This window comes from Cetorhinus maximus, chromosome 17, assembly GCF_964194155.1.
Source record: "Cetorhinus maximus chromosome 17, sCetMax3.hap1.1, whole genome shotgun sequence".
NCBI lineage: Eukaryota > Metazoa > Chordata > Chondrichthyes > Lamniformes > Cetorhinidae > Cetorhinus > Cetorhinus maximus.
This window is the reverse complement of record NC_135895.1, coordinates 100,162,540-100,175,369: the sequence shown is the minus strand read 5'-3', so window position 1 is coordinate 100,175,369 and position 12,830 is coordinate 100,162,540. Positions and strand designations below refer to the sequence as shown.

The window sequence follows — 12,830 nt, the reverse complement described above, 5'->3', positions numbered from 1 at the left end:
GCTCCTCTAGTGCCTGACTGCCCAATTGTTCTTAATTTTTGAAAACGGAATAGTTTTATCCGTTTATTTCCTTTGATGTGGTTTTACCAGCTCGAATGTTCTTTTGCAGCATCCTCATTATTTTGATGCAGTTTGGATCTCTCTTTACAAAGTGAATGAAATATCCTCTGCACCCTGTAACAAGTGACATGGTCACATGCTGGGATGTAAAGCCAATTTTTCCAGGACAAAATTAGATCTATATTTCCCTAATTTAGTTGTAAAAAGCATCACTTAAGCTCTTAGTTTCAAGATATTTGTCAGTTTTCTTGTTATAAACTTTGTAAATGGCCATTGAGAAATTGGGCCAGATTTTGTAGGTTCTTGACAGTGAACTGTCAGTATTCACCACCATTATCCTCTGAGACTAGCCACAATTTCAGGATGTTGGGCATGTGCAGCTTATTGCGAAAATCCTGAAGTTGTGATCTCTCACTCAGGGCTCCAACACAGGCTACGCTGTGGCTTGAGTCCCAGAGCGAACATGGACTGAAATTGGAGAGAATTTCACATTTTTCCACTCCCACATTACTGTTCGAAACCACTTAAAAAGTTACACCTTGTTCAGTGAAGTGTAACTGTGTTTTTAACGATGATGTGTTTAGTACAATTTGGTAAACAACACAACTGGCCCTGAGAAAAACACAACTTTATAATTGTGGAGTGCTGTGAAAAAAAAATGGTAAGGATATTTCAAAACGTTTAAAAATAATTAATTGTAAAAAAAAGTTATTTTCAGAATACTTTGGCCCTTACGTCAGCCCATGTGCATGTCCCATTTTTTTAACCTGCTCTGCATAAAATTTTAATAAAAATGATGCTATTTTACTGCTTTTTGTTTCCTGATTGGGAGACTGTGAGAAAACCCTTTAATGTGATTGGCTGCAACTGACATCACTGCAGCTGCTACCTAGGAACTCCCCAGTGAAGAATGCTGCAATCAGTTGCATTACCACAACACAGAGATAAAGGAGAGATTCTTACCAGCTAGAACGCATGATCCCTCAGTAAGGCTTACTTCATGACCAATGGCGAGCATTCATGCTTCGTCCTGACCTCAAACTCCAGGCTATTGTTTTTGTATTCAGATGTGCCATGCATTGTTACTCTCTGTTTTGGTCTTTCAGCAGATCACTCATCACTCACACCCTCCAGCACGGCTCCAACAGTGACTACTGCACCCACAGCAGTCTCAAGTATGCTCTTGTCTTGGTGTCAACATGCGTGCCAACCTAATGTCCTCAATGTATAAATTCCATCTGATTTTCACAATGAAGTTAGAATGTTTGTTTTCTAGAACGTTACAGTCCAAGAGAGGTCATTTAGCCCATCGTACCTGTGTCTTTGGTAAAGCTATTTAACCAGTAGTGAATTCGTAGATCACAATTGAGGAATGTGCCATTGGTACCACAGTGCAATTATTAGGGCTGGTTTTTGTCTTGAGTTCCAAGCAATTAAAAACTAATACACATTTTGCCTGATTGCTCTATTGCAAAAGGCTCTCAATTCTCTGGTGTATTCTCAATATCAAGATTTTTAGTGGTACAGTTGGAGAGACTAGAGAAACTAGGATTGTTTTCTCTGGTGTATTCTCAGTTTCGAGGTTATCATGGTGGATGTGGTAGAGACTAGAGAAGCTAGGATTGTTTTCCTTGGAGCATAGGAGGGTAAAGGGATCTTTAGAGTGTTCAAGGGTATAAGAGGAATTGATAGACGAAATGACAAACTGTTTCAACAGGCATGAGGGTCTAGGCTAAAAGTAAAACTACACTCTCCATAGTCCAGAGAAATGCCTGTTATTTGGTTTTAGTGAAATTGACCAGTATGAAGCATATCTTCATATTGCAGTCTTTGTAAATTACCAATGATATAATGTTTATACATATAATTATGATGTGCATTGTTACTCTCTGTTTTGATCTTCCATCAGATGACTCATCACTCACACCCTCCAGCACAACTCCCACAACAGTGACTACTGCACTCACAACAGGTTCAAGTATGTCCGTGAACATGCCTTACTTCTTCATTTTGGTATCAGAATGGTTGGTGCCCTGATGTCTGGCTATCAATTGTTCCTGATTTTTGAAAATGGACTAGTTTTATCCTGTTGCATCCCTCAATGAAGTTTCATCAGTTCGCATGTTCTTATACAACATCCTGGTTGTTTTGATGCAGTTTGGACCTTTTTACAAAGTGAATGAAATATACTCTATACTCATAACAAGTGGGATATAGTGTTGGGACAATAAGCCCATTTTTCCAGGACAAAGCTAAATGCACTTCCCTTAAACTAATCTCAAAAAGATCAGTTATGATATTATGTTGTAGAAGATTACTGATATGAAACACACTTCTTCATTTTGTAGTCTGTGTAAATGAACAACGATGTAATGTTGTTACATTCAGTTGTGACACAGAATGTTACTCACTTGTTTGGTTTTTCAACAGGTCATTCATCACTCACACTCTCCAGCACAGCTCCAGCAACAGTGACTTCTTCATTCACAGCAGGTTCAAGTATAGCCGCTTCACTTCATTGGTATCATTATGGGTACCGCCCGCATTTCCTCAACCTATTAATTCTGTCTGGTTTTCACCGATTTTTAAAAATGAACAAACCCTATCCCTACCCTTTCTTAACAAACTTCATCAAAAACTCTATAAATGCATTTAGTAACATCCCGTTGGTTATTTAGATAACCACCTGTTCCGGTGGAACATTGAGAGCTGGGCAACTTTCAATGTAACCATGATAATGGCCACTACATTCTTCAGTTCAATATCCTGCATGCATCCCCTTATATGGTGAAACAGAAGTGGCAAAATTAAATCAAGCCTGTTATACTCAATGTCTGCCCCACGAGTGCACCATGTATGTTTCTTGAGGTATTCCTGACATGGTGCTTAAACAGGCCAGAGTATTTGGACTTTACACCAATTCACAATGATACATAAATTGGAAAGACAGCCTCGTTTAGCCAAGTGTACCACCTGTAATATGCTGCAGTAAGGGATGGGGAGGAAAATTATTTTGCGTGGCACTACCTATATCTGCTATGAATCTGATACATGTTGACAAGCTGCTGTTCTCCATGCAATGTTCATGATGTGAAGTTGAAGTGGTTATATTAGTATAAAAAAGATGGTGCTTATTTTTGATGCATTTTGACTTTCATTCCTTGTAACTTGACCTTTCTGCAGATGGTCATGGAACAACACTCAGAGACTCCAGCACAACAGCTCAGTCCAAAAACACTGCACCACCTCCACGTATGTTTTCCAGCTCATGATGTAGCCTGGCCATTTATTAAGACAACTGCATCTCCTGTGCTTACAAACCCTGCTCTTAACAGCCAACTTTCACTCACACAGATGGGGAGCGGCAAGCGATATATGCTTTTGTGATGGCGGGGAACTGTAATTTGGCTTTCTACTTAATAATCCTCATAAAAGTGGGGCACTGGCGGATTCTAACATACTCAAAATGTACAAAAGGGAAAGTATGGATTAGTAGATGTACCAATCTGCTATACTCCAGACTAACACTAAGAAAACAAATGACACGGCTATAATTATGCAATCTTGCTGTCATGACATGACAGACCTTCAGGAAGCCAAAAATGCCAGAGCTCTTCTGATGGCTCAGAAGTGAAGGGCTACATGCAACGTGGTATTTTATCATACAGGTGAAGTTGGTACCAAATGCAGTTTCTGGTCTGCATGGCATTTGCCATTTCAGGAAGGATTTTGTTGCGATTGCCACAAAGTAGCTTGTGTCTTGACTGAGGGAAAATACGGATACCAAAACAGTTCGTAGACATTCCAGCCCGAATTTCCTATTTTGTCATTTTCACTGTCAGAACGGCTTTCCGACTGCCTAAAGGGAAATGGGTTGCTTATATCACGGTCAGCTCATTTGTAAAGCTTCGGGGTAGATCTGGTCAATTAAAAACACAACCTGGAAAGCTGCATGTCAGGCAAATTTAAAGGATGGGGCCCACTAAAGGGAAGTGCCACAATAGAAGGAAGAATAATATTTCTGAATGTCTTTGGGGATCCTTAGAGGATGCCTTAACCTGTTATTAGTCTTTGCCAATGCTGAAAGGCAAAGCACTATGAAGGGATAAACGAAACTTTCCTCCTCCGGAGGTCCCCAGCATCACAGATGCCAGTCTTCAGCCAATTCGGTTCACTCCAGAAACAGCTGAAGGTACTGGATACTGCAAAGGCTATGGGCCCTGACAAGGTTCCCGCAGTAGTACTGAAGACTTGTGCTCCAGAACTTGCTGCGCCACAAGCCATCTACCTAACAATGTGGAAAATTGCCCAGGTAGGTCCTGTACGCAAAAAGCAGGACAAATCCAACCCAGTCTATTACAACCCCATCAGTATACTCTGGATCACCAGTAAAGTAATGGAAGGGGTCACCAACAGTGCTATCAAGCAGCACTTGCTTAGCAATAACCTGCTCACTGACAACCAGTTTGGGTTCCGCCAGGGCCACTCAGCTCCTGACCTCAATGCAGCCTTGGTTCAAGCTTGGACAAAAGAGCTGAACTCCTGAGGTGAAGTGGGAGTGACTGCCCTTGACATCATGGCTGTATTTGACCAAATGTGGCATCAAGGAACCCTATCAAAACTGGAGTCAATGGGAATCGGGGAAAACTCTCCGCTGGTTGGAGTCATATCTAGCACAAAGGAGGAAGGTTGTGGTTGTTGGAGGTTAATCGTCTCAGTTCCAGGACATAACTGCAGGATTTCCTCAGGGTAGTGTCCTAGGCCCAACCATCTTCAGTTGCTTCACCAGTGACTTTCTTTCAATCATAAGGTCAGGAGCGGGGACGTTCACTGATGATTACACAATGTTCAGCATCATTCGTGGCTTCTCAGATACTGAAGCAGTCCATGTCCAAATGCAGCAAAACCTGGACAATTTCCAGGCTTGAGATGACAAGTGGCAAGTAATATTTGTGCCAGGCAATGACCATCTCCAACAAGAGAAAGTCTAACCATCGCCCCTTGACATTCAATGGCATTACCATCACTGACTCCCCCACTATTAACATCCTTGGGGTTACCATTGACCAGAAACTGAACTGGACTAGCCATATAAATACTATGACTACAAAAGCAGGTGAAAGGCTAGGAGTCCTGTGGCGAGTACCTCACCTCCTGATTCCCCTAAGCCTTTGCACCATCTACAAGGCATAATAAGCTTGACACCATCCAGGACAAAGCATCACACTTGATTGGCACCCCACCCACAAACATTCACTCCCAACACGACCGACACACAGTTCTACAAGATGCACTGCAGGAACTCACCATGGCTCCTTAGACAGCATCTTCCAAACCCACGACCACTAGCATCAAGAAGGACAAGGGCATCAGACATATGGGAACACCACCACCTAGAAGTTTCCCTCCAAGCCACTCATCATTCTGACTTGGAAATATATCGCCGTTCCTTCACTGTCGCTGGGTCAAAATCCTGGAAGTCCCTCCCTAACAGCACTGTGAGTGTACCTACAGCACACTGACTGCAGTGGTTCAAGAAGGCAGCTCACCACCACCTCCTGAAGGGCAATTGGGGATGGGCAATAAATGCTGGCCTGGCCAGTGATGCCCACAACCTATGAATGAATTAAAAAAAAAACTGAAAAGAAAAGAAACCCAGGCTGGTATTTAATGCCCCTCCTGGGAACAGGCTGGGATTCAGGGTGGGTGGGAAGAGCTGTTCAACCGGGCAACAGGATGAGGGATGGAGAGCCCGTTGCCTTCCCGACTTCTACTTCTTAAGTCAGGAGGGGAGAAGGTCAAGGTCAGCCTTCCCAGCCCTAGACTGATTGAGGCCCTTAAATGGCCAAATAAGGGCTTCATCCTACCACTGCTAGTATTCTACCAGGGTGGGACCAATGACACATGGAAAGGCAGTCTGGCATTCCCTGGCGCCTGCTTGCAGGCTCTGGGAGTGGGTGGGTGCGGCCTCCTGATCAGGCAAGCTTGTGCTGCCCCGGAGAGCCCCGTTGGAAACAAGCGCTTCCCCTGTGGGAAGACCCCCATCCTACCCTCCACGTGACCACCTCCCCTTCACCGGAGCCACTTAATGGGCCCTTATGAGCCCACTTCCCTTATCTCTCCTCTGGGCCTCCAAAGCTGCTCCTGGTCGGATGGCAGCTCTTAGAGGCAGGATCTCGCCTCCAAAGGCCCAGGAATCCTGATGGCAGGTAGATCAGTGCCTGATTGAGATTTAATTTTCAAAGCAACACTGGGCAATAGCTGTTGGGTCCAGCTTAAAAAGAATGGTGGGTGGAAATGATTCCCCTGTGTAACAGGGCCAATTTCATGTGCCTCCTTTCAGCCTTCTGAGGAACTCCTTTAAGGGGCAGGAGGCTTCGTTAACATGTTTAAATCAGCAATCACAGTATATTTAGAAACCTGTTTTATAGTTACCTGCTGCTGTGCAGGTTTCCAAGGGCTCGAGAAACCTGGAAGCAAAATGGGGGCTGGAGTTATTGGCTCCTGTACGTAGATGTGTTCTATTGCACTCCTCGTGGGCCAGGAGGGCATGAAGAGCATTTACAGAAATGTTTACGCCTGCCGCCCCCTCCACAGGAAGTATTTGGCCTCCCTTCAGCTAATCATGGTCTCTCTAGTTCTTGCTTTGGGGACTTCAGTGCCACATGTTTCTAGGTTGTCTAACATAGAAAGGTGTGTTATGTCACCCATACAAGAAACTCTTTGGAGTTGGTTTACACCTTCATGAATCTTGTTGTATCAATGGTGTATTAGTTCAGATCAATCATTATTCTTTGGCTCTTTCAACAGGTACTACATCACTCACCAACTCCAGCACCATCTCAACAACAGTGACTCCTCCACGCTCAGAAACTCCAACAACATCCCCAGGCACGTCTTATTTTCTCACCCGACCATTGGCATGAGCACCTATCCCCCCAGATCTTTCTGCTCTTAACAGTGGCACTGGCACCTGACTTTCACCAAATAAACAATGTCGACAAATTGCATTAATATAGCAACTCTAAAACATCCCAAGGCACTTCACAGGAGTTTGAAGACAGAAATGCATGTATTCTATTTGTCTTTATGGTTACATTCTGTATGTTCAGAACATAACATATTCTTTATGTGATCTATGTACCTTAGCCCTCAAGTCTTTTGGGTCTCTCCTGCTTCTAGTTTGTTGCCATTTAGAAAGTACCCTGTCTATTCATTTTAGGTTCAACGTGGATAACCCCACATTTGCCGGCATTGAAATTCAGTTGCCACGATTTGGCTCATTCACTTAATCTATCAATATCACTTCATAATTTTATGCTTCCATTCTTACTGCTGGCCATGCTATTAACAATTTCATTTGTACTTTTATTTATATTATTTTCGTATTACATTGTTTTTGTATTCTGTGACCTCCAGCATATCACAAACAAAAAAGAGTTGTAAATCCACAAATAGTGCAGATATGGAATCAGTGTAAACAACTTACCAATCAGTTTTTAATTTACTGAATCTTAACACAGTTATGCATTTCAACAAAGTTTCAATCTCATTTTAGCACACAAGGGCAAAACAGACCTTGACCTGATAGCAAGCTGAGTAATAGTCTGTTGGTGAAGTTAAGTGTCCTGTGAGACACAAATTTACATGTCCCACTTGACTGCATGTTTACCAATCATACTACCTGCCCTAAATGGTAGCAGACGTGAAATACCTGTTGTTAATGACTGCTCTTTCAGATATTGGATTTTCACTAATTTGCTTTGATCTTTTCCACAGGCACAGCTGACACAAATACAGGCTCCCCTTCAACAACAGTGACTACTGCACCCATTCCCATCACCACAAACTCAAGTATGTTTGCAAAGGCCATTTTGCACCTCTGTCCAGCAGTTCAGTAACTCAAAGGATGTATTCATTGCTGACTGAGCTAACAGCTGCAAACAGCACCAACATTTTGAATGCTGCAGCATTGGTGGGAAAGACCAAAATTAAGATAACTTCTTTGGAAGAAGTTATAGGATGGACGCGGGGGAGGAAACACACACTTAAAAATAAATCACAAGTTCTCCATTCTTCCTGTATCCTGTACCTCATACCCCACATGGTAATCTGTAGTTGTTTCTTTTAACCAGAGGATGACAGAGTTAAGAGGATGAAGTGAACGATGCCTCTATTTACAATCAAGAATAATCCCTTATTAGCAAGTGTGATGACGAAGTAAACTGATTATTTTGTTCTTTTTTCATGACCTTAAAGATGTACCAAAAGTACATTTGATTGTCTTGTATAATCCCGATCCTTTGGAAGTTTTAGACAGAAGGAAGGGCAAGAAATGAGGTGCAAGTATCTGGTGGTGTGTACCTTTTGCTTTGATGCATGGTGGACACTATCAACTGACAATATCCTCAACCTTGCTGCACTGGCTCAGACAGACACAGTAGGATCTCAGTCTACCACAGGTTGAAAACTCCTGGGGGTTGAAATTGTGCTGTGTATGAAGCTTGTGTGCCTATTTTCGTAATGAAATAATTATCCATTAAAGGTAAACAGGTCAACACTGTTGTTAAAATAGTGGGAAAGAGACATATTTCAACTCTTTCCTTGCGAGCACCACAAGGTCCAGTTTCAAACTGCAAGATTAAACAGCACTGATGTATTCATGACTGCAGCAAAAAATGTTTGGTCCCAAACTGAACAAAATAGTATAAAATGAGACATGTCTATTATTCTTAGACTTCAGTATAAAAGAGGACATATTCCATGTTCCTGTCCATTCTTGTAGTTCATAACAGTCACCATTGGAAAACAGGTTTATTCCTTACAGGCAAACAACAAAACTCCTTCATTCCCCAAACAGAAGGAATATGATGTTGTTGGACTTTGTGTATCTAAGTTCAAATCCTATGTATTATAGTTTTTCTAAGCAAAATGTGAATTTTTTTATTTCTTTTCCACCTTATTTGGTTTAGTATGTGCTGTCAAGTTTTTGTGTTTTTGAAGAGTTTATATTTTAGTTTCCTCCATATAGATACTAATCTGAGTAGTTTATGTACAGGGTTTTGTTAATGTGAATTGTTACTCACTTAACTACTGACTAACATTTCCTGTCCCTTCAGCAACTGCAAATTTCCTATGAAGCAAACGTACAGCAAAATCTTGCATAATGCTCAAGTGTTTGATAAGGGCTTCTCTGACAGCTTTTTCATACTACTGGACAGGCTGTGGGAAAAATGCTACTGATTCTCTTCTCTCAAGTGTTCAATTGGTGTCTGCCTATACCATTTAAAGTTATTTTATATTACTATTACTGTGGTTAGTTTTCATGATCTCTGTTGATGTCCAAATACACCTTTCCTCCACTTCCTCTTCATGTTAAAAGCAGGACTCGTTGCAATGTCTGTTGCTTTATGGGTGCATTCACATTGTAACTATAGCATTGGCAGAAAGTGGTTTCACTTCACAGAAATCCCCCAATCAAAGTGGAAGTACAGCCTGAATCCAGAGTCAGAGTCCAGCTGAGGGTCATCATCACTGCAGGATTGCCCTGAAGCCTTCAGGAATTAAAGATCAATCTCCCGCACATTGCCAGGAGTAACCCAGAATAAAAAGCCTAAGGGGCTTTAAAATAAATAGTGTTTTTCTTAATATTTTTTCTCAACAGTTTTGTTTCTGAAAATATCAGAGATGGAGGAAAGAAATATTGACTTGGTGGTGAGGACATTTGGAGCGGGGTTGGTCATACGATGAAATTTCCAGAAATACATCCAACCAGAATTGGTAACACTTTGTCCAACCTTACACTTGGGTGTAAGGAACTTTGACAGCTGATTAAACTGCAAAAATTTGGCATCGGTGCAAAGATGAATATGCTTTACAGAAACACTATACTTGTAATGTGAATGCATCATGGCTTATCTTTTCACCCGATCCTTAAAAATGGCTTTCCTTGTCTTATTCAGTGTCTCCTTCTGTTGCAATCTATAGAATGTTAAAGTCTGATCTTGACACCACTTAAGCACAATGTCTTGATTTTTCTTTCCCTTATTCACTTCCACATGTTTCAACTTTGATGATTTTATATATATGATCTCCTGCCCATATGGCCATTGATGTTTTTCTTGGGTTTGTTAATTTAAGAAAGAAATTCTCAAATTGTTAGATGAAGTATTCATATTCCTGAGTTTGTTCTGCACCCATCATCCTTATTATGGTTTCATAAAAGTGCAGTCACTGTTTAGTACAATCTGTACATGCATAAGGAATGCACTACATTTGTATATAAACTGCCTAAGCAGAAAATGCATTTAATTATAGAAATTAGGAATACAGCTTTGTAACATGCTGTAATGTGCTTTTAATCCTAGCTACCCCATCTGGAGATAAGGATTGTGGTAAGAAAACTTGTATTGCTTTTATATAGTGTAAATGTTATAAGTAACGTCCCAACAATAGCTGTAAATCAGGAATTGGAAGGGAGGGAGGAACTCAAGAAAATTACAATCACCTGGGAAGTAATACTTAGCAAATTATTGAAACTGCAGGTTGACAAGCCCCCATGTCCTGAAGGATTTCATCCTAGGGTCTTAAAAGAAGTGGCTAGTGAGATAGTTTATGCGTTGGTTTTAATTTTCCAAAGTTCACTAAATTTGGGGAAGGTTCCATTAGATTGGAAAATAGCCAGGTAACTCCTTTATTCAAAAAGGGAGGGATGCAGACAGCAGGAAACTATAAACCAGTTAGCTTAACCTTTGTCATAGGGAAAATGCTATTATTCAAGGTGTTATAACAGGACACTTAGAAAAATTCAAGGTAATCAGGCAGAGTCAACATGGTTTTGTGAAAGGGAAATCATGTTTAACCAATTTATTGGAGTTCTTTGAAGAAGTAACATGTGCTGTGGATAAAGGGGATCTGGTGGATGTAGTGTTCTTACATTTTTAGAAGGCTTTTGATAAAGTGTTTCAACAAGGGTTATTGTGGAAAATAAAAGCTCATGGTTTAGGACTAACATATTGGCACGGACAGAAGATTGGCTAGCTAACAGGAAACAGAGTAGGCATAAATGGGTCATTTTCTGGGTCAGCAGGATGTGATGAGTGGTGTGCCGCAGAGATCAGTGCTGGGGCCTCAACTCTTTACAATTTAAATAAATGATATGGATGAAGGGACCAGTGGTATGGTTGCTAAATTTGCTGATGACACAAAGATAGGTAAGAAAGTAAGTTGTGAAGAGAACAATATCGTCATTCCTTCAGGGTCAAAATCCTGGAACTCCCTCCCTAACATACTGTGGGTGTACCTACACCACTGGACTGCAGCAGTTCAAGAAGGCAGCTCACCACCACCTTCTCAAGGGCAATTAGAGATGGGCAATAAATACTGGCCTAGCCAGTGATGTCCACATCTCATAAATGAATTTTAAAAAATTAAGAGGCCACAAAAGGATATAGTTAGGTTAGGTGCGTGGGTAAAAACCTGGCAAATGGAGTATAACGTGGAGAAATGTGAGCTTGTCTAATTTGGCAGGACAAATAAAGAGGAACATATTATCTAAATGGTGGGAGATTGCAGAGCTCTGAAATACAGAGGAATCTGGGTGTCCTAATGCATGAATCACTAAAGGTTAGTATGCAGGTACAATAAGTAATTAGCAAAGCTAATAGCACATTATCATTTATTGCAAGGGGAATTAAATACAAAAGTAGGGAGGTTATGCTTCAGTTATACAGGGCAATAGTGAGACCACATCTGGGGTACTGTATACAGTATTGGTCTCCTTATTTCAGGAAAGATGTAAAGCAATTGGAAGCAGTCCAGCGGTTTACTAGATTAATACCTGGAATGGGTGAGTTGTCTTATGAAGAAAGGCTGGACAGACTAGGCTTGTATCTGCTGGAGTTTAGAAGAGTAAGAGGCGACTTGATTGAAGCATGTAAGATCCTGAGGGGATTTGACAGAGTGGATGTGGGAAGGATGTTTCCTCTTGTGGGAAAATCTGGGCCGATGTTTAAAAATAAGGCGTCACCCATTTAAGACAGAGATGAGGAAAAGAATGTTTCTCTCAGAGGGCTGAGAGACTTTGGAATTCTCTTCCTCAAAAGATGGTTGAGGCCGAGTCTTTGAATATCTTTAAGGCAGAAGTAGATAGATTCTTGATAAGCAAGGGGGTGAAAGGTTATTGGGGATAAGCAGGAAGTGAGATAAATGTTAAAATTAGATCAGCCATTATTTAATTGAATTTTGGGGCAGCCTCGAGGGGCTGAGTGGCCTACTCCTGCTCCTAATTCGTATGTTCGTATGTTAATTTGTTCAAATGGAAATTATAAATTGTATTTCTATTTGCTTGCAGTTTTTTTTATAAATTATTTAAAGAAAGGTTAGCCTTTCACCTCTGATTACAACTGATACCCTACATCTTACTTTAGATAGATATTATTTTTCTTATTGAAACAAACAACTAAACCCTTTAAAACATAACTTACAAACTTGCCAATATCACTTCAGGTATGATGGGGTCTCCTTGTTTCTGAAAGGGAAAACACAACTAGTTAAGGGAGAACCCAACAACTATCAACCTCCTCGTTTTCATCTTAAAGGATCTGGCATAGTGCCCACTGATGTAATCCAACGCTCACCCCACCAGATCTGCTTGTTGGGAGGGGGTGTGGCGGCAGTGGGAGGATGTCTCATTGACATGGGAAGGGTGGATGTAAGTGCCACTTTAGGCTCACTCTCTACCTTCTCTCTGCCCTTTTTCATTAGAAACT

General features: G+C 41.2%; 1 protein-coding gene across 1 annotated transcript in view; it reads left to right on the top strand.

The window, feature by feature from the left end:
* ptprc (protein tyrosine phosphatase receptor type C) overlaps positions 1-12,830 on the top strand; it is an 85,427-nt gene that overhangs the window by 224 nt on the left and 72,373 nt on the right. The window contains exons 2-5 of the mRNA XM_078561801.1: positions 2,491-2,553; positions 6,871-6,951; positions 7,840-7,914; positions 10,428-10,454. Coding sequence (XP_078417927.1) covers positions 2,491-2,553; positions 6,871-6,951; positions 7,840-7,914; positions 10,428-10,454 — 246 coding nt within the window. The remainder of the gene's footprint in view (positions 1-2,490; positions 2,554-6,870; positions 6,952-7,839; positions 7,915-10,427; positions 10,455-12,830) is intronic.